We start from the raw sequence: 22,440 nt of genomic DNA, 5'->3' as shown, positions 1-22,440 counted from the left end.
TTTTGCAGTAATTTTGTGGTGTGTTTTTGCAGTTATTTTTGTTTTTTTCTTGCAGTAATTTCGTGGTGTGTTTTTGCAGTTATTTAGTGTGTTTTTGCAGTTATTTTCTTTTTTTTCAGTAATATGTGTTTTTGCAGTAATTCTGTGTGTTTCTGCAGTAAATCTGGATCTTTTTCTCATTACTTTGAGTCGTTTTATCATTATTCTTTTTGAAATGTAACAGTAAATGCCTTTTAATGTCCTTCTGAATCTGGTCTTTGCTTTCCTTTGACTTGAATTCATGTTTCTTCAATCTCATGTTAGTGATGCATTTATGGAACCAGCTGAGGTGATGGAAAAATCAGCTTTTTATTCAAATGTGCACTTCATTTCTCTTTGACAGGGATATATGTACAGAACATGTTGGATTTGCATTTTATTGTGGATATTCTGGTGGAAAATAATGATATTTCATTGCAGTCATTTAATAATCTGACTGAGTGATTTTTAAAATTTTGTTGGTGTGTTTTGTTTTGCTTTGAAATTTTTAGACAAACTTGTGATTCAGCTTCATGTTAATCTGCAAATAAATGACAATAAATTTAAAGAGCCTGGATTCTGCATTATTACTATTATTGTTATTATTACTGTAATATAGGTGTATATAAACTGTGATCAGAATAAAGTACCTCTCACCACTAACTATATAATAAATATTTCATTTTCTGTATTGTTTTAATTTTAATAATCTGACAGTGACATCATGTAAGTGTAGCACCTCTGGTCCTACCAGGGTGGGGTAGATGGAGACACCAACTTCCATCTAGGTCCCCTAGGAGTAAACACCTTCAGTGACTCAGCCAGGTTAATGTGTGTATCTTACCTGAGCTTCAAAAAGTGGATCAAGCAAATCCAATGTCCTCTGAGGCAGGTCCTACAGTTGGCCACACCACATCCACCACCATCCAGCCGTCACTAGTTCATCTATCTCAGATTAAATATAGAAAAACAACAACCCACACAAATATTGCAGAGTTGTAAGTTATCTAATTCTGTTTGGTTTCTAACATGAGATCTCATTAACTTCTTCCTTCAATATATTTTTACACAACGTAGAACCACAAACAAGGAAAAACTGTTTCAATGCAATAAATTCAACTACCATGTACCATAACAACTGGCATTTCACAACAAAATGAATTACACATCATGTTTTACCATGTCAATGTATTTTAGAATGGATTATCTTTATAAAACACTCTTCTACTCTAGAACATTAACATTTATCATTTAGCTCTTCAGATCTTTTATATTTTACAATTTAACCATGAAAATGAATTAATTTATGACTACAAATTCACATAAAGTTAAACATTTAATACACAAAATTAATATATAACATTTATTTGCACTTTATCCATTTAAGGAAGCTAATTCCACTAAATAAAATGCTTCAATGTCAGTTAAATATGGAAATGCTCCATAGCAGCTGTGCGATTAGCTTTAGCTAGCCTTTAGCATCACAGTGACTCAGCATATTACTAACAAGACACATTAGCCGTTAGCATCTCGCACTAATTGTTAGCTTCTTTAAAAAGATTAAAATAATGCTATAGTGAGCACCAAAGTAAAATGGAAACACTGGAAAGCTTTCTTATGACTCCGTTTGGTTTTTAAAGATAAATATCTGAACTTAAACAGCATATCTCGTCAATTTAACTCTTCACAGGAACTAGCTAAATGACAAGCTAATTTACAACATTGGCACAAACACACCGGAGTTTCAAAAAACATTTACCTCCACACAAGTTCTCCTCTTCTGGTCCACAGCTTGTGTCCTCACAGAAGAGCAACTTGTAAACATCAGGGATGAATTATAGAACAGAGATAATCTTCTTTTAAAACTTTTCTTGGGGCTTTTTGTGCCGTTAACTGCTCTGCTGTCTGCTGGATGCTGAGGACTGAGCAGGAAGTGACATCACAGGAAGTTGCGAGTATCACATACATTCTGAGGCTGTAATTACAACCATAGAAAATAAAGATGGACGTAGCAACTGGCTCGAAACATGAAGACTACCCAGAAGTGTCTAAAACCTGCAGTTCCACTCCATCTGACAGGTTCTGGCTCCAAAAGGCTCCATAGGCCTCAATTCTACACAGCAGAAACTAAAATACCAAAGACTGCTTTTTGACAGCTCAAAATTTTTCCCACGTTTGCTTTCATGCTCAAAACCAGATATCAGGCGTCCCATCTGAAAATAATTCAATCTAGAATTTTATATAAAGCGTCAAAGTTTTCGTGACATCACGGGGTGATGCTGTTTGATTGACAGTCTAGAATCACACCTCCACGTGCACCACATCCCTACTTGCCTGTGTGAGGGTCCATTCAATGAAGCTTGCAGCTTTAATTAGTAGTATTATTACTGCAACTACTGTCCGTCACGTCTGAAGTGATTTTCTTGTCAATAAATCTGATGCTGCACAAAATAATAACAACAATGCATCAAACTAAATGTTTTTGTTACCCGACATGTCCCAGACTATGATAGCAATAAAATACCTCTCAGCATTAATAGTATAATAACTATTTCAGGATGTGTATTTTATTTTTAAATAGCCTGATACTGACATCATGTAAACAAACTACTATTAAAATGGTTTAATCCTGAAAATTTATGAATATTTATGCATTAAGATGAGGACTGATGCTGGGTTCCAAAAAAGTGAATCAAGGAGGCCAAAGTAAAAAAAAAAATTAAATGTATTATTTTTTATGCCCTTAAGTTCCTCAGTCTGAGTTTATTTGTCAATCAAACAACAGAATACATGTCAGTAATCTTTGATATACTCCTGAATGTGATCATCAAAAGACAGAATTTATAATTTACCAGTGATTGTGTTGAAGATAATTCATTTAAACTTTGTTTTCGTAATACATAACAGTGACATTACATCAACAAGTGAACGCAAGTGCGATTGTCTGTATATGTAGCCCTGCGACAGAATGGCGACCTGTGCAGGGTGTCCCCTGCCTTCACCTGAGTCAGCTGGGATAGACTCCAGCCCCTCCATGACCCTAAAGAGGATTAAGTGGTGTAAAGATGATGGACGGATGGATGGATTACATCAACAAACTGGCATTTAAAGGGTTAAATTTGTCACTTGTGATCAGGATCGATGTAGGAGCCATATGTGAGCGCTATGGTATGTGTATGCACCTCTCATTGACAGACAGGTGAGGGGCGGGTCACTGTGGGTGTGATCGGTGGTGATTATGATGGCACTCAGCTGGTCTCCTCAGGTGGCGTTTGTGGCACATGGTGTGGGGTGAGCAGTGGGAGCGAAACCTTTCGTTGACCGCAATTTTATTGTGTTGTTTCATGTTTTTTACCTTGAGTGATGGATTTGTTATTAAAATAAAGATGAGAGAAGGTAAAACGGAAACGTGGAGTGCGTGTCAACAATTTTCTCCTGTGTTCAGTCCACTGCGGCCGATTGTTTTTATCTTTAAAAGTTATCCGCAACAATTGATGTCGGTTAGAAAAAAGCGGGTCAGCCAAAGTCTAAATAATGTGAACATGTAATATTTTCATATATTATCTGAAATCTGAGTAAGTGTTTTAAACTGCCATCTGAGGGTTGAATGAGAAATGAGCTCTGTTGTAAAAAGGTTCAACACTCAGGCCATGTCCACACGTAGCCGGGTATTTTTAAAACCGAATATCTGCCCCACCACCGTTTAGGAAAAAAATCTGTGGCCACACGTCCTCATTTTCTACAAAAATCTCCATCCACACGTAACCGAATAAATGTAAATATATATCAAGCTTATCCAATCAGAATAAGCTTCCATCTCGTGTCGTGATGTTTGCGCTCCTAAAACTCCGCTTATTTCTGTTCACACGTAAAAACATACCCGGGGTTTTTCCCAAATCTCCACTTTGGCCGGAGTTTTCCAAACTTCCGTTTTTAAAATGAAAAAGCTGCATTTACGTGTGGATGACGGGCCGAATTGCAGAAAAATGTCTGCGTTTTATGATTTACACGGCCACGTGTGGACAGGGCCTCAGCGTCTCTCTGCTCTTCCTGGAATGAAGCTCAGCCTGATAACCCTCCTCTTCCTGATCTAAAAACACAACAGCTCATATTTCCAAGCCTTTCCTGGTTCCTCCCCTTCAGATCTGCACTCTGGAAGAGGCTGGCAGGAACGGTTCACTGCAGGGACACATGATTTGTACATCAGAGCTCAGACTATTTTCAGGTATGAGAAAGTGAAACTCTAACCGTCTGTGTGACCGAGAGACGAAATGGCGCAGCAAAGAAATCAACCGGATTCAAAGAAATTTTCTTGTTCCATCTGTCTGGATCTACTGAAGGATCCGGTCACTACTTCCTGTGGACACAGCTACTGCATGGACTGTATTAAAACACACTGGGATGGAGAGGACGGTAAGAGAATCTACAGCTGTCCTCAGTGCAGGAAGACTTTCACACCGAGGCCTGTCCTGGAGAAACACGTCCTGTTAGCAGAGTTAGTGGAGGATCTGAAGAAGACTGGACTCCAAGCTGCTGCTGATGATCACTGCTATGCTGGACCTGAAGATGTGGCCTGTGATGTCTGCATTGGGAGGAAGATGAAGGCTGTCAAGTCCTGTCTGGTCTGTTTGGCCTCTTATTGTGAAAATCACCTCCAACCTCACCATGATTCACCTCCATTGAAGAAACACCAGCTGGTGGAGCCCTCCAAGAACCTCCAGTCGAACATCTGCTCTCATCATGATGAGGTGATGAAGATTTTCTGTCTCACTGATCAGCAGGTGATCTGTTATCTCTGCACAATGGATGAACATAAAGGCCATGAAACAGCCCCAGCAGCAGCAGAAAGGAAGAAGCAGCAGAAGGAGCTGGAGGTGAGTCGACTGAACATCCAGCAGAGAATCCAGGACAGACAGAAAGATGTGGAGCTGCTTCAACAGGAGCTGGAGGACATTAATGTCTCTGCTGATAAAACAGTGGAGGACAGTAAGAAGATATTCATCCAGATGATCCATCTCATCCAGAAAAGAGGCCGAGATGTGGAGCAGCAGATCAGATCCCAGCAGGAGACTGAAGTGAATCGAGTCAAAGAGCTTCAGGAGAAGCTGGAGCAGGAGATCAGAGATCTGAAGAGGAAAGACGCTGAGCTGAAGCAGTTCTCAGATACACCAGATCACAACCACTTTCTCCTCAACTACCCCTCAGTGTCAGCACTCAGTGAGTCCACACACTCATCCAGCATCAACATCCGTCCTCTGAGACACTTTGAGGACGTGACAGCAGCTGTGAAAGAGCTCAGAGATCAACTACAGGACATTCTGAGGGACACATGGACAAACATCTCACTGGCAATCACTGAAGTGGATGTTTTACGGTCAGAACCACAACCAAAGACGAGAGATGAGTTCTTAAAATATTCAAGAGAAATCACTCTGGATCCAAACACAGCATTCAGATATCTATTACTATCTGTGGGGAACAGAAAAGTAACATCCACAGGAGAAGATCAACTTTATCCTGATCATCCAGACAGATTCACTGGATGGTGTCAGGTCCTGAGTAAAGAGAGTCTGACTGGACGTTGTTACTGGGAGGTGGAGTGGAGAGGAGGAGGAGTTTATGTCGCGGTCACATACAAGAATATCTGCAGAAAAGGAAAGTCAGATGAATGTGTTTTTGGAAGAAATGACAAATCTTGGGCTTTACGTTGTGACACCAACAGTTATTCATTTTACTACAACAACACTACAACTTCTGTCTCTGGTCCTCAGTCCTCCAGAATCGGAGTTTATCTGGATCACAAAGCAGGTATTCTGTCTTTTTACAGCGTCTCGGAAATCATGACTCTCCTCCACAGAGTCCAGACCACATTCACTGAGCCCATACATGCTGGAGTTTGGGTTTTAGATTTGGGAACCACTGCAGAGTTCCTTGAAGTCAAATAGAGTCCTTCCAGTGTCTGAGGGTTGGTTCATGTTCAGCCCTGATTTAAGTTCATGATCTACAGTTTATTTCTGTAGTTGCAGCATTAATTAGTCACATGATGATGGAACTGACTGATTCTTAAATGTTTCAGTCTGCTTTCAGCTTCTGAAACATTTCTTGGTTTTATTTGTCATATTTGACAAGAAACTGAATGTTTTGTGGGTTTTGGATTCAAACTTTTGAATTGTTGAGCTGTCAGGAATTCAAATGTTTTTTTCCGTATTTTCTGACATTTTACACTCAAAATGATTGACAGAGAAAATAATCAGCATGAAATAATCACGATCTTAAGTCCTGTAATCCATAGTTTCATCATTTCTGTTTGATATTTCTTGTGGACAGCTCAGATTATTGTTGATGAACAACCAGTGTGTCTGAATAGATCTGAGTCAGTGTTTATTGTTTTCTGAGATTTCATAACATAAAAGTAAAAAAACCAAACTGACCTGTCACTGAACCACTGAGTGACACTGACTTTTTGGGTTGTTTTGTCTCTTTGCCACAGTTTTGTGTTTTAGATTGTTTTTGTGTTGTAATTTTACATAGTAATGTTGTGGCTTTTTGCAGAAATTTTGTGTATTTTTACAGGTGAAACATTTAAACATCAACTACAAAAAGAAAATGCTTTACTATCAGTTTGACACATGAAATCCCTAAATTCACATTTTATTCTTCACAATTTATTGTAAATATTTCCATGTTTTCACATTTTACCTTCTCAGAAACTATTTTGCAACTTAAGAGTTTCATAAAATTGTAGTAGTAATTTGAGTTATAATATCCTTGAATCTGGTTTTTGCTTTCCTTTGATTTGAATTCATGGTTCTTCAATCTCATTTCTTTGATGCAACCCAGCTGAGGTGAAGGAAAAATCTGATTTTTATTCAAATGTGCACTTCATTTCTCTTTGATAGGGATATATGTACAAAATGTGTTGAATCTGTGTTTGATTGTGGATTTTCTGGTGGAAAATAATGATGATTTATTGCAGTCAGGAGTCATTTATTAATCAGACTTGGTGATTTTAAAATTTTTGTTGGTGTGGTTTGTTTTTGCTAAACTGTTGACAAACTTATAATTCAGCTTCATGTTAATCTGCAAATAAACGACAATATTTCATTTTCTGTATTGTTTATATTTTTACAATCTGACAGTGACATCATGTAAGTGTAGCACCTCTGGTCCTGCCAGGGTGGGGTAGATGGACACACTAACATCCATCTTGGTCCTCTAGGATTAAACACCTTCAATGGTTCGGACAGGTTAATGTGTGTGTTTCACCTGAGCTTCAAAAAGTGGATCAAGCAAATCCAACGTCCTCTGAGGCAGGTCCTACGGTTGGCCACACCGCATCCACCACCATCCAGCCATCACTAGTTCATCTATCTTGGACTAAAGAAACAAAAAAACATCCAATAAAAATAGTGCAGAGTTGTAAGTTATCTAATTCTGTTTGGTTTCCAACATGAGATCTCATTAACTTCTTTCTTCAATTTATTTTTACACAACGTAGAACCACAAACAAGGAAACACTTTTTAAGTGCAATAAATTAAATTCCCATGTACCATAACAATTAGCATTTAACAACAAAAGAGAATTACACATCATGTTTTACCATGTCAAAGTATTTTAAAATGGATTGTCTTTTAACCACTCTTCTCCTCTGAACATTTATAGAACAACATTCACATTTGTCATTTAGCTCTTCAGATCATTTGTATTTTACAATTTAATCATGACAATGAATTAATAACTCCAAATTCACACAATTCTTAACATTTTAGCAAACAAAATGAATATATCAACACATATTTGCACTTTATCCATTAAAGGAGGCAAATTCCACTAAAACAAAATGCTTCACTGTGAGTTAAATGGGTGAAATGCTCCTTAGCAGCCGCGCGATTAGCTTTAGCTAGCCTTTAGCATCAGAGTGATTCAGCATATTACTAACAAGACGGATTAGCCGTTAGCATCCCGCGCTAGCTGCTAGCTTCTTTTAAAACATTAAAATAATGATACAATGAGCACCAAAGTAAAGTGGAAACACTGGAAAGCTTTCTTATGACTCCGTTTGGTTTTTAAAGATAAATATCTGAACCTAAACAGCATATCTCGTCTATTTAACTCTTCACAGGAATTAGCTAAATTGCAGGCTAATTTACAACATTAGCACCAACTCACCGGAGATAAAAAAAAAAAAAAAACACTTAGCTCCACAGAACTTATTCTCTTTCTGTCCACAGCTTGTGTCCTCACAGAAGAGCAACTTGTAAACATCAGGGATGAATTATAGAACAAAGATAGTATTCTTTTAAAAAAAATTTAGGGCTTTTTGTGACATTTAACTACTCTGCTGTCTGCTGGATGCTGAGGACTGAGCAGGAAGTGACATCACAGGAAGGTGTGAGTCTCACATAATTTCGGAGGCTGTAATTACAACCATAGATAAAAAGATGAACGCAGCAGCTGACTCCAAACATGAAGACCACCCAGAAGTGTTTAAAATCTGCAGTTCCACTCCATCCGACAAATTCTGGCTCCAGAAACCTCCATAGACCCCAATTCTACACAGCAGAAATTAAAACACCAAAGACTGCTTTTCTGCAGCAAGATAACTGACAGATAACTGTACATTTGCTTTTTCTGCACCACAGTCGCTCTTGACCTACATGCACTCTGAAAGCAACAAACCACGACTAGTCATGTCTGCTGCAACCCTCATTAACTTGCTCTCTGTCACTGGAATGCCAGTTTCACCAACCTCCATCTCCCATTTCAACCACTTCCTGCTCCCATTGCTGGAACCAGGATGCTTGTTTCTCTAATCTGTATCATATTTATGGACAATCTTTGGGTGTCAACTTTGGCACCAGGATGCCAGTTTTAGCTGCCTCTATATCCTTGATCAACAATTTGCTGCTTACCTAACAAGCACCAGAATGCCAGTGTCTTCCATCACTGTCACCCGCATCAACGCTCTGCTTGCATATCTGACACTGGGATGTAAGAGTCACTGACATCTTACCCTTATGCCAATAGTCGCAATGATCTCATTGTAGGTGTCGGGATACCGCGTTGTCTCATCTTTATCACCCACACCAACATTCTCTTGCTCTTTAAACTGGCACCGGGATACCAGTTTCATTTGCTTGCATCCATATTTAAATATTCCTTGGCTCTCATTCTGGCACAAGGATGCCAGTTTCACAATTCTGCCCTCTGGAGATTACCCTCTCTGTACTCAGGTGTGAGGAACTCGTATTACCTGGCTTTAATTAGGACAGCTGGCCAATCACAGCAGACTGTGAACTTCAGAAGGTGGGGGAAAAAATTCAATTCAAACAGGAAGTGAGAGGTGCTGCAGCAAGAAAAACATTGTGTTTCTGAACATTAGGGCATGTAAACATTTTCCAGTGAACCCCAAAAATAAATTCTAAACTCATGAATGTGTTCAATATGGGATTATGAAGGTTTGACAAAATCTTACTGTCATCTTTATTTTAATTTTTTTGCTCACATGAAAGCATGAAAAAATCCCAAACTGAAGGAAACATACATTTTCTTGACCAACATTAAAAGTCTGTGAGCAACATCAACAAACTTACAATCCAAAGTTGTTTAAATATTTGATTTACTGATGATCAAGTGAAAGTCAAAGCAGATGAACGATGTCGACTAATGAGGAGTGTTTTGTTTTTCGTTTTGCTGTCGTCATGCAACCCAAGCTCAATAGCTGTATAAATTTTATAGAAAGTCCGACATGCTGCTAAAGTTCAAACTGACTCTAAATGTGTAAATGAGGACCATAAAAATTGTCAATGACCAAACTGCTCTGTTTCCTGCAGTCGATATAAACCAGACTGATAAACCTCCTTCTCTCCAGCAGAGTCCAGCCTCCTCCCCTTTCATAGATCTACCAGCTTAGGGATTGGTGGAATCACAACGCTGACAGATCAAGCGCTGACAAACCCAACTGCTGCAGATCACCGTGCAAAGGTTGAAGACAATAAAGTTGGGTTTGGCCTCCTGTGTGACTCTTTGTTGCTGTAACGTTCGTATTTGCTGAGAGGAGAAATGGCGCAGCAAAGCAATCAGCCAGATTCAAAGAAATTCTCTTGTTCCATCTGTCTGGATCTACTGAAGGATCCGGTCACTACTTCCTGTGGACACAACTACTGCATGGACTGTATTAAAACACACTGGGATGGAGAGGACGGTCAGAGAATCTACAGCTGTCCTCAGTGCAGGAAGACTTTCACACAGAGGCCTGACCTGGAGAAACACGTCCTGTTAGCAGAGTTAGTGGAGGAGCTGAAGAAGACTGGACTCCAAGCTGCTGCTGATGATCACTGCTATGCTGGACCTGAAGATGTGGCCTGTGATGTCTGCACTGGGAGGAAGATGAAGGCTGTCAAGTCCTGTCTGGTCTGTTTGGCCTCTTATTGTGAAAATCACCTCCAACCTCACCATGATTCACCTCCATTAAAGAAACACCAGCTGGTGGAGCCCTCAAAGAACCTCCAGGAGAACATCTGCTCTCGTCATGATGAGGTGATGAAGATTTTCTGTCTCACTGATCAGCAGTTGATCTGTTATCTCTGCACAATGGATGAACATAAAGGACATGAAACAGTTCCAGCAGCAGCAGAAAGGACGAAGAAGCAGAAGGAGCTGGAGGTGAGTCGACTGAACATCCAGCAGAGAATCCAGGACAGACAGAAAGATGTGGAGCTGCTTCAACAGGAGCTGGAGAACATCAATGTATCTGCTCATAAAACAGTGGAGGAAAGTGAGGAAATATTCATCCAGATGATCCATTTCATCCAGAAAAGAGGCCGAGATGTGGAGCAGCAGATCAGATCCCAGCAGGAGACTGAAGTGAATCGAGTCAAAGAGCTTCAGGAGAAGCTGGAGCAGGAGATCAAAGATCTGAAGAGGAAAGACGCTGAGCTGAAGCAGCTCTCAGATACACCAGATCACAACCAGTTTCTCCACAACTACCCCTCAGTGTCAGCACTCAGTGAGTCCACACACTCATCCAGCATCAACATCCGTCCTCTGAGACACTTTGAGGACGTGACAGCAGCTGTGAAAGAGCTCAGAGATCAGCTACAGGACATTCTGAGGGACACATGGACAAACATCTCACTGGCAATCACTGAAGTGGATGTTTTACTGTCAGAACCACAAGCAGAACCGAAGACCAGAGATGAGTTCTTAAAATATTCAAGAGAAATCACACTGGATCCAAACACAGCACACAGAGGGCTGTTATTATCTGAAGGGAACAGAAAAGTAACATTAATGGAACAAGATCAACGTTATCCTGATCATCCAGACAGATTCACTGGATGTTGTCAGGTCCTGAGTAAAGAGAGTCTGACTGGACGTTGTTACTGGGAGGTGGAGTTGAGAGTTTTCAAAGTTTGTGTAGCGGTCGCATACAAGGATATCTGCAGAAAAGGAGAAATATATGAATGTGGTTTTGGACTAAATGACAAAACTTGGGCTTTACATTGTGACACCAACAGTTGTACATTTTTCCACAACAACAATACCACTAACATCTCTGGTCCTCGGTCCTCCAGAATCGGAGTTTATCTGGATCACAGAGCAGGTATTCTGTCTTTCTACAGCGTCTCTGAAACCATGACTCTCCTCCACAGAGTCCAGACCACATTCACTGAGCCCATACATGCTGGAGTAGGGCTTTTAAGCTATGGAACCACTGCAGAGTTCCTGAAACTCAAATAGAGTAACTCCAGTGTCTGAGGGTCAGTTCATGTTCAGCCCTGATTTAAGTTCATGATCTACAGTTTACTTCTGTAATTGCAGCTTTAATTAGTCACATGACAACGGTACTGATTGATTCTTAAATGTTTCATTTTTTAAAAAATCTACTTTCAGCTTCTGAAACTTGAACGTCTGGCTCTTATGTGTGTTGGAATACAAATTAATTATTGCCCACCGAAAACAATCACATTTCTGAGGCCGAAACGTTCTCAAAAACTCATGAAAAGTTTTACATAAATCAGATTTGGCGACAAAATTAGATATTTTATCTGGACTTGTACATGTGCGCAGAGAAATGGCTCTATAGCGCCTCCTGGAACATTTGTAACATCTATGATGGACAGGATGTTTCACCGACATCTATCAAATTTGACAGCCAAATGCAGCATGTCAGGATGCACAAGAAAATGTTTTGGAGCCATATCCAAAACCCAACAGGAATTCAGACATTTTGCGTTTTTTTGGGGTTTTTTTTGTTTGTTTGTTATTTTTGATCATTTTTATCCGGACAGATTCATTGCATGTTGTAATCAGGTCTTGTTAAGAGAGCCTGACTGGACATTGTTACTGGGAGGTGGAGTGGAGAGGAGGAGGAATTTTGGTCGTGGATGCATACAAGAATATCTGTATATCTGAATATCTGAAAAGGAGACTCAAATGAATGTATTCTTGGAAGAAATGATATACCTTGGGCTTTACGTTGCAACACCAACAGTTATTCACGTTGGTACAACAACACTGAAACTCATGCGAGAGTTTGGGTTATAGGCTATGGAACCGCTGCAGAGTTCCTGAAACTCAAACAGAGTAACTCCAGTGTCTGAGGTTCAGTTCATGTTCAGCCCTGATTCAAGATCATGATCTACAGTTTATTTCTGTAGTTGCAGCATTAATTAGTCACATGATGATGGAACTGATTGATTCTTAAATGTTTCAGTCATTTTTAAATCTGCTTTCAGCTTCTGAAGCATTTCTCGATTTTATTTTTCATATCCGACAAGAAACTACATGCTTTGTGAGGTTTGGATTTAAACTGTTGAGCTGTGGGGGATTAAAATATTTGTTTGTTCGAGTATTTTCTGACATTTTACACTCAAAATGACTGACAGAGAAAATAATCAGCATGTAATAATCATTAACTGAGGTCCTGTAATCCATAGTTTCATCATTTCTGCTTGATATTTTCTGTGACAACTGAGATTATTGTTGATGAACAACCAGTTTGTCTGAATGGATGAGTCAATTTTTAATGTTTTCTAAGGCTTCATAACATAAAAATACAAAAAATCTGGTATGTGACAAGTGAACAGACATACTTGTGGAATTTTTGCACCATATCATCTATTGTTGCTTCCAGAGTTCTGTGATTTAATGGCAATCAGAGAAAGTCTCATCACACAATATTGTTTAAGTTCTTATGTCAAATAGAGTTTTTAAGGGACAATTTGTGTGAGTTTTTTTTTTTTTTGCATTTGATTTGGTCTCTTCCAGCTCGTTGTTGCAGCATTTCTTCAGTCAGAATTTATGGATGATACTTTGTCATCTTATTGCCAGTTATTTTATTGCTGTTGCACTTTGTTTGGGCGGTGCTCCTTCCTGTGTTTGTTCAGTCGTGAAGGCTGTCGCTGTTAATGATGACTTTTATTCACCTTGTCCACATGAAAATGTAAATAAAGATGTGAAAATGCAGAAATGTGTGAAAGATGTATGCTGCTGTCAGCTGTTTTTTTTTTTTTTTAGGTCTTTTAGGTTGAGAAAAGAATCATTTTTAGGGTTAAAATCCAGTGATTACCTGCTACCTCCATTTATTCGGTTTTCAGGGTGACGACCGTCTTCACCTTAACTTTAGGTCATCGGTATTATGAATTCTAAGACTTTCTGACCTGCCGGAAGCTGCAGATGCTCCTGAACGTTTCAGGACGATGTTGAGAAAACAACTGTTTAACGTCAGAATCACAAACAAATAGAAAAAGTAAAGGGGGGAAAGTTACGGGCATTATATGGGTCATCTGCCACTTTGGGAAGCAATAATGAAGTGTAATAATGTCCGCTGCTATTACGGCTAATTTCGCATTTAGTTCTGCTTTATTGCCTCTTTTGTATTAAAGTCATCAATCATAGAGGGCCGGGCTCCTTCTGAAGGTTAGCTGCACGAGCTCGGCCATTTCCTGTCAGTCCTCGTTAACACCGCCGCCGACACTTCGCAGCGCTGAGTGTCCAAACGAGTATAAGCAGGCACAGGAAGTGGAACTGTGCTAAAAGAAAAAAAATCACGTAAACGCTCCGAGGGAACGCAGAGCAGCTCTTCTGTCATGTAAACACAAAGGGAAAAAGGCGGAGTTTTGCATGTTTGTCTTTCTGAGTTTGTCTTTTTACTCGGAGGGTGTTTACCTGTATCTTTACTCACCGTTTACTTGTGTTTTTACTCTACTATTATGTTTACTCTACTACTTATGTTTTTATATGCTCTTTACATGGTTTTCACTCAGTTTTTTAATCTTGCATTTCTCACTGTTTACTTGTGTTTTAACTCACTGTTTTGTTTTTTGCTTGTTTTTGCTGTTTTTCATTGTCTTTATTTGTGGTTTTTCATTACATGCGTTTGCACTTGCTGTTCTTTGCTGTTTATTTGTGTGTTTTTTTCCCACTGTCTGCTTTTATTTTTATTCAGTTTTTACTCACGTTTTTCGGTGTTTACACTCTGTTTACTTAATGTTTACTTGGATTTTTAACCTGTGTGTTTACTTCCATTTTTCACTGTTGACTTGCGTTTTTATTCCCTGTTTTTAGTCACTGTTAACTTGTACTTTTCAGGGTGTACTTGTGTTTTAACTCCGTGGATTTTTTCTCAGCTTTTTACTCGTCGTTCTTCACCCTGTTTATTTGAGGTTTTACCCACTATTTTTCACTTTATCTTCCGTTTTTTTTACTCACTCTTTTCCGCTTATTGGTGCTTTTTTATTCAGTTTACATGCATTTTACTCACTTTTTTATTTGCATTTTTTATTTGCCGTTTACACTCCGTTTCTCCTGCATTTTATGCAGATTTTTCACTGACAGGCCAGACATTGTGCAGCATTAATCTGCAGTTTTAACTTAATATTCCCCAGATTTCTCCCCCTTCCTGCTGCTGAGAACATCTCGGTGCGTCAGCGTTGGTCAGAACTCGTGTAAACCCTCCGGGAAAAGCTCTTCTGTCGCTCAAACACAAAGAGAAAAGGTGGAGTTCTGCATGCGTCTGTCTGCGGCGCTTAATTAGAGCGAACCGGTTGGTTAATTGTTTGGCTGATAGGGGCAGAAGAGGAGGAGGAAGAGGAGGGAGCGCTTGATTCATGACAGCGAACCGCAAGTTTGAAGGCTGTCGACAGATAAGACTGCAAGGGTAATTAACAGAAAGAGAGAGGGATGATGGGAGGAAGAGGAGCGATGGCAGGCAGAATAAATGTCATAAAACTGTCCTCGGATCCTATAATGGCTTCAAAAGGAAAAGCCGGAGAGCTGGTGTGCACGGAGGGAGATAAAGAGAGGAAATGAATGAGGGCAGGAGCAGCCGAGAGGGCAATGATTAAGGGCATAATTCCGTTTTACTGCACAATAGAGCTGGGGTCCGGGCCGGAGCAGAGCCGAGCACACGGACAATTAACTTTCAGTAAAAAACCTCCAAAATACAAGCCTGATGCTCCTCAAGGTCAACAGATGTCAAGGAGGAGGAGGAGGAGGAGCCGTAAACATTCCAGCAGCAGCTCCATTCTGTCGACGAAAAGCCACCCTGAAGGCAGCGTTTCCTCCCAACAGGAGTCGATTTACGAACAGTCTGATGTCAAAGACAACAAAAACAAAGAGCCGACATTAAAGCACAGTTAATATTCCAGCTACATGCTGAAATTAAAGCTGCTAACTGCAACCAAAGAGGTTTATTTTTGTAGAAAAAGCAATGAAAGTAATTAAAATATTTAAAAATAAATATGAAATATAAATATTTTTAAAAAATTTCAGTAAAAAGATAAATAAATACATGATAATAAAAAGAAAATATCAATAACAATAAGGAAATGATTTATAAAAAATAAAAGCAATAACAAATATTTTGTTTAAAAATAAATCTGAAATACAAATGTCCAAAAAACAATTAATTAAAAATACATAATAATAATAATAATAGTAATAATAATACATTTCTGTGGTCATTTAGGGTCTTTATGCGGTCATTTTTCATCCATTTGTGGTCACAAGGAATTTAAAAAACAATAAAAGTAATAACAAATATTAATTTTAAAAATAAGTGTGAAATAAATGATAAAATATTTTCAATAAATAGTGGGAAAAATTACAATGATAGATAAATACATAAAAGTAAAAATAATCATAATAGTACTGATAATAATAATGATAATCATTAGGCGTCTTTTTGCATCTCTCTGATGTTGCTTTTACCTCTTAATGGTAGTTTTTGAGTTTTAATGTAGTCATTTGACGTCTTTTTGTGGTCATTTCGGGTCCATTTGTTGTCATTTTTCATCGTTTTATGGTCATTTTTGCATCTCTTTGCAGTATTTTTTGTCTCTCTGATGTTGTTTAAAGTCTTAGTGGATCTTTTGGTCTCTTTGTGGTCATTTTGCATCTTCACGTGTCGCTAATTCCGTTCATTTCAACACAGAAATGCACTTTTCTGGAGGCGTGTTTGCAGATTAGTTGCACAGAAATGTAATCCTGAAATAAAGCAACTTCCTGTTTGAAGCCGACATCGATCCTTCAGTTAGCCGGCAGAGCTCCAGGTTTGATCTCTGACCTCGTTGGTTACCTGAGGCTCAGAGGCGACACATTGGAGGCAGCGTTTACGACTCTTCTGTCTGTAAAGGAGGAGCTTCGGGTCTTTCATTACCTCCACACTCTTTGTTTTCCTTTTATTCCTCCTCTGGGATGACAGCGTTTGACCTGAAACCCTTCATCGCCACAAACCCTCTTCTTCCTCACCTCTTTCATTATTTCCCAATGAGGGTTCCAACTAATCTTCCTTTTCTTTCTCGCTTTCCTTTGTGGCATCTAATCAATCAGTCGCTCCTCTGCCGCTCGTCCAATCAACCGTCTTCTTGTTTTCCCTCTTGGACTTTCCTCCACAGCTGGACAGATGTGTGGTCGAAGAAAACCGGCTGTGTTCACATTAAGCAAATTAAAAGACGTTTGATATGTGCATGTTTACCGTGTGGAGTGAATATCAGAATCGTGAAACCAAGGTCAAGTCTGAAGAAACTCAGCAGTAAATCTGTGTGGAGACGCCAAGTAGCAACAGGAAGTGAGTTTAAACTGGCTTTTAAATGGTTTAAACTGAGATACTCGGTCATTCTCTGTCCATCTGTTGTCAATTTTTGTCAATTTGTGGTAATTTTGTGTCTTTTGTGGCTATTTTGGATCCATTTATTGCCATTTTGGATCCATTTTTTGTAATGTGTTTGTGGTCATTTAGGGCCTTTTTGTGGTCATTTTTGTGTCCTTTTGTTGTAGTTTTGCATCTTTTTGTGGCTTTTTTGTAGTTTTTCATCTTTTTGTCATCATTTTTCATCTTTTTGTGGTCGTTTTTCATTATTTTGTGTTAATTTTTCATCTTTTTGTGCTCATTTTTCATCTTTTTGTGGTCATTTTGGATCCATTTGTGGTAATTTTGCGTCTTTTTGTGGTTTAACATATTTCTGTGGTCATTTTGCATCCATTTGTAGTCTTCATGAGTCTCTTTGCAGTAGTTTTGTGCTACTGATGCTGTTTTGACCTCTTAATCTTTATTTTTGTCTCTGTGTGGCCATTTTTCATCCATTTACGGTCATTTTGCATCTTTCTCTGGTAATTTTCTGCATTTTGTGGTCATTTTGCTTCCATTTGTTGTCATTATTGATTCATTTGTGGTCATTTTTTCCTCATTTTGCATCTTTTTGTGGTAATTTTTAGTGTTTTTGTGGTCATTTTGGATCCATTAGGGAACATTTTGTGGAATTTGTGGTCTTTTTTGGTCCATTTGTTGTACTTTTGCATCCGTTTGTGGTCTTTTTGTGTCTTTTCACGGTCCTTTTGCCTATTTTTGGGGTCATTTTCGATCCATTTGTGGTTATTTTCCATCTTTTTGCAGTGATTTTGGATCTCTGATATTTCCTAAAAGGATGAAAACATGAACTTTTAACTGAAACTGAAATAAAACCAAAGAAATCATCTGAGAGAATCTAAAACTCTCTGCAGAGCCGAGCTGAACTGGAGGCGACTCGTTTTATTCTGATGATGTGTGTTTTAGTAAAAGTCAACCTGCCACTTTCTCCAAACAATTCTCTTCATTTCTGTCTGCTTCTGTAATCTCAGAGGCAACAGACACACAAAAGATGAAAACACACAAGTCAGAATCATCTCCTCTCACCTGGTAAACATGGAGTTTATTTTTCACCTTTTCCATTCTTCTGGTCAATCCTGCTGCACAAAGCTTCATTTTTAAAGCTTATCTGACAGAACAGTTGACATTAATCAACACTGCTGTGGAACAAATGCACCAGAACCAATCAGCAGCTTGTTTTCTGTCAATACAACGTCTCAGTTTATGGTCAGAGTTGGTTTGTGTTCAATATTTCTGCAGAATTTTGACAATTTCACGTTTTCAGATCTGTGAATTGTTGTAAAAACCTCCAAATGCAGGAACAAGGAAGCTATTTTAAAAGTGATATCTCCAGAAATTTACCTCCCACAGCTGTTAAATTTGGTGAAAACACAATCAGAATATTTTGGAGCAGATCAGAATGATTGAATGGATCCAACAGAGACCAAAAGTTTGATTATTGACCCTAAAATGGAAGAAAGTGCAAAACCTTCAGTGAAGATTGGTGTTGTGGCCCCAAAAAGTTCCTGTAGGTGTAAATACACATGTAAATTTACATATTTCCCCCCAAAAATACAGATTTTGGTTGACATTTCACCAACTTTAACGTCTCCAGGATCAGTAGAATTTGATGTGTGGCAACTATAATCAGACAAGGTGGCAGTCTTTTGCAAGTTTGACTTGAAATCTGTGTCAACAGCATCTCTAAAAGAGCTTTAAACTGGTTTAAAATGACTGAAAAAACGGTCCAGGATGACTCAAATGACTCAAAATGTGTCCAAAACTAAAATAATAAATACTTATTTGACCTTTAACATCGAAAATATCTAAAATAAAGTCCAAAAATACACATCTTTTGTTGCTTTATGTTCTTTCTACACTCGGTTGGTCTTCATGTCTGCTCTGTGACTTTCAGTTTCCTCATTGCTGAACAAAAAACTGCCATTTTCGTTTGATAATTTTGCACTTTGGACCTTTTTTTAGGGCCTTTAATTATAATCTTGTCCTCTGCAGGAGTCATTCTATCGTGTGGATCAGCTGGAAACTGTTCGGTCTGTTTCCTCGTTAAATTTCATGTCTGCTGGAGTTGAATTTCTGGAGATAATGAATCTTTTAAATGGCTTAAAATGCAAAGAATTCCAGGTCTGAAAACAAATGAAACTGTCTAAAATCGGCCAAATATTCCACACCAACAAGTAAATAATGGTATTTTTCTTTCAAACCAACACTAATAATATTGTTGAAAGGCAGAAAACAGGCTGCTGATGAGTTCTGGTGCATTTCTTCCACAGCAGTGATGCTTCATGTGAACTGTTCTGTTAGATAAGCTTTAAATAAACACTCAGTGAGCAGGCGGCTCACCATTTGTTAGAAAATAAATTTTATGCTGGCCAGGTGTGAGGAAATGAGTGTGGAGAAGATTATGATGATTTTCTTTTCCTTTTCAAGAGCCAATAATTAAAATTTTGGCCTCTGCTGGAGCCACTGGAAACGACTCCGCTGCTCTTCGCCAGATTCAGTGACTGCAAGTTTTATTTGTGCAGATATTTAATCTTTTAAAGGCAAAACTTTTGTTTTGTAGATTAAAAATACAAAATAAATCTCAGAGATTCTTGAAAACTTCAGACTTTACAGCCACATATTTCCTGAAAAACATTTTTTCTTCCTTTGTTTTCTTTTTTGAGGTTAAAAATACAAATAAATCCCACAAACTGGAGGAAATCTGAGCAAGTCCAACCACAGATTTCATGATTATATGACAGAATTTTTTGAGGCTGCAAAATTCTAATTTTCCTCAAAGAAATTCAATAAAATTAGAGAAAGTACAGCAACATATCACATGTTATGCTTTATTTTATATTTCCTTATATTACATTAAATTATATTATATTACATTTATACACAGATACACAGAGGCCCATGTACAACCTCTTTCTTTCAAAAAAACAGGCAAACATTAATTAAAGAAAACAGACATTACAGCCATGTTTCATGATAATATAATTTTTTGTTTTACAGAAACAGTCCCAAGCACAACTTTTATTTTTCCCCAGGAATTGGAGAGAAATTGAAGACATCACAGCCCCGTATTTCCTGAAGGTACATCATATACAAGCTGAGGTTATAATGTATTTTACAGTTCTTGTCATTTTTTAAATGGGACAGTTTGTGTTAATGTTCATCTCCACGTAAATACGAGACATTGTAGCTGCACGGCTGATTTCCATCTCATGTCTCATTGGCAGATCAGAAATAAAGGATTTACAAAAAACAAAACACCAGAACTAAACAAAGACGTGTAAGAAAGAAAAACAAGAAACAAGCGACAACATATTAACATGATTAACAGCATTTACACATGATTATGTTGCACATATCTGTCATTACTGCACTTCTCCCTCCGTCACTAGAACGTCAGACTCCTCTACATTTATCCCTCTGACTCTGATCCTCCGGAACAGAGCAGATAACGGTAAATAAATAAATAAACACAGGGTTCTCTGGTGTTCTCCGATGTTCTGCTTCAGCCTCTAGAGCCGTGTTGGGGTCGATTAGCTGCTGGAGGAGGACGATGTCTGTGGCGGCTTCTCTTCCAGCTGCTAATCTCCCCCTGCTTCATCTCCCCCGTCCTCGCCTCCAGATCCAGGTAAGTGGAGTTCTGCTGTGGACTTAATGAGCTGAGAGATGCCTCTACCTCTGTTCCCATCCCGGCTTCACTTGACGGGGCAGAAAGCAGGATGGAGGGGCTGGAATGACGGAGAAGCAGCACCGTCCACCTGCTGCCTCCGTCATCGCTCATCCCAGCTCTGTTTTCTTAGCTTCTCCAGCTTCATTGCCTCCTCTCTGATGGGTTCCTCTGCTTTTGTTCCCTCAGATAGAAACTCCTGACATGGTTTTATCTCTGGTGTCGAGCTTTCCGTGGCTTCCCTTGAAAAACACCAGAGCATTTGGTGTCAGATGAGATCGTTCATGGAGGCTTCAAAATGTTTGAAACATTCATCTTTTCTGCTCAGTTTTCTTCAATATTCATCAGTAATAGGTAAATAAGTGAATCTCAAAGGCTTAGTTGATTCAGAAATGATTTTAAAATTGTCTGAAATGACCCAAGGTTTGTTCAGAAGATGTTTCTCCATGCTGAATGGATCTCCAACAACTTTAACTCCTCTGTTCGCTGTTTGGGAGCCATGCTACATTTATTTATTTATCCAGTAGCTTTGATTTTACTCTCCGTCTCTTTTGTCATCTCTGTTTTGTGTCTTGTTGGTCACTTTATCTTGTTTTTGCCATTTTATGCCTCATTTTGGTGATTTTTTTGTCTCATTTAAGTGATTTTCTGTGTCGTTATTGTGATTTTGTGTCTCATTTTGGTGATTTTGTGTCTCATTTTGGTGATTTTGTGTCTCATTTTGATGATTTTCTGTCTCATGTTGGTGATTTTGTGTCTCATTTTGGTGATTTTGTGTCTCATTTTGATGATTTTCTGTCTCATGTTGGTGATTTTGTGTCTCATTTTGGTGATTTTGTGTCTCATTTTGATGATTTTCTGTCTCATGTTGGTGATTTTGTCTCATTTTGATGATTTTCTGTCTCATGTTGGTGATGTTGTGTCTCATTTTGGTGATTTTGTGTCTCATTTTGGTGATTTTGTGTCTCATTTTGATGATTTTGTGTCTCATTTTGGTGATTTTGTGTCTCATTTTGATGATTTTCTGTCTCATGTTGGTGATTTTGTGTCTCATTTTGGTGATTTTGTGTCTCATTTTGATGATTTTCTGTCTCATGTTGGTGATGTTGTGTCTCATTTTGGTGATTTTGTGTCTCATTTTGGTGATTTTGTGTCTCATGTTGGTGATTTTGTGTCTCATTTTGGTGATTTTCTCTCTCGTTATTGTGATTTTTGTTTCATTTTTGTGATTTTTGTGTCTTGGTTTGATGATTTTGTGTCTCCTTTTGTCATTTTGTATTTCATTTTTGTAATTTTGCACTCCTTTTGGTGATTTTCTGTCTTGTTATTGTGATTTTGTATCTCATTTTTTTAGTTTTGTGTCTTTTTGTGACAGTTTTGTCCGTTAGTGGTCGTTTTGTTTCTACATACTGTATATATGGAACCATTCCCACGTTTCCTCTCCAGACTTTTCTCTCTGCTCATCATCAGTAGAAAGATGTTTCACCATGCTGAATGGATCTCCAACAATTTGCTCCTCTGTTTACTAAAACAAAAAAAAGTCCAAATCATCTCAAGAACAAACTAAAATTACTTGAAATGATTCTTCCGTTTTCTTCTTCTACC

At 38.5% G+C, this 22,440-nt stretch overlaps 2 protein-coding genes across 2 annotated transcripts; both read left to right on the top strand.

Moving 5' to 3' along the window:
• The first annotated feature begins 4,178 nt into the window (after window positions 1-4,178).
• On the top strand, window positions 4,179-6,165 carry LOC127534235 (tripartite motif-containing protein 16-like). Its single transcript, XM_051948833.1, has one exon. It carries the CDS (start codon window positions 4,290-4,292, stop codon window positions 5,961-5,963), a length of 1,674 nt encoding a protein of 557 aa, XP_051804793.1. The 5' UTR covers window positions 4,179-4,289; the 3' UTR covers window positions 5,964-6,165.
• Window positions 6,166-10,081: 3,916 nt separating this feature from the next.
• Window positions 10,082-11,761, top strand: LOC127534154 (tripartite motif-containing protein 16-like). The gene is made up of 2 exons (XM_051948659.1): window positions 10,082-11,496; window positions 11,578-11,761. The coding sequence occupies exons 1-2, from the start codon at window positions 10,082-10,084 to the stop codon at window positions 11,759-11,761; spliced, it is 1,599 nt and encodes a 532-aa protein (XP_051804619.1).
• The last annotated feature ends 10,679 nt before the right edge of the window (window positions 11,762-22,440 follow it).

The sequence above is a fragment of the Acanthochromis polyacanthus genome, chromosome 5 (genome assembly GCF_021347895.1).
Source record: "Acanthochromis polyacanthus isolate Apoly-LR-REF ecotype Palm Island chromosome 5, KAUST_Apoly_ChrSc, whole genome shotgun sequence".
Taxonomy (NCBI): Eukaryota; Metazoa; Chordata; class Actinopteri; family Pomacentridae; genus Acanthochromis; species Acanthochromis polyacanthus.
The sequence above is the reverse complement of the archived record's forward strand: the minus strand, read 5'-3'. Positions and strand labels throughout refer to the sequence as shown.

What these genes read in the sequence shown, in the direction of transcription:
- LOC127534235 (XM_051948833.1), top strand. Translation starts at nt 4,290, where the DNA reads ATGGCGCAGCAAAGAAATCAACCGGATTCAAAGAAATTTTCTTGTTCC.
- LOC127534154 (XM_051948659.1), top strand. Translation starts at nt 10,082, where the DNA reads ATGGCGCAGCAAAGCAATCAGCCAGATTCAAAGAAATTCTCTTGTTCC. An exon ending in ATATATGAATGTGGTTTTGG is followed by an intron (nt 11,497 to 11,577) that starts ACTAAATGACAA and finishes CACTAACATCTC; the next exon opens with TGGTCCTCGGTCCTCCAGAA.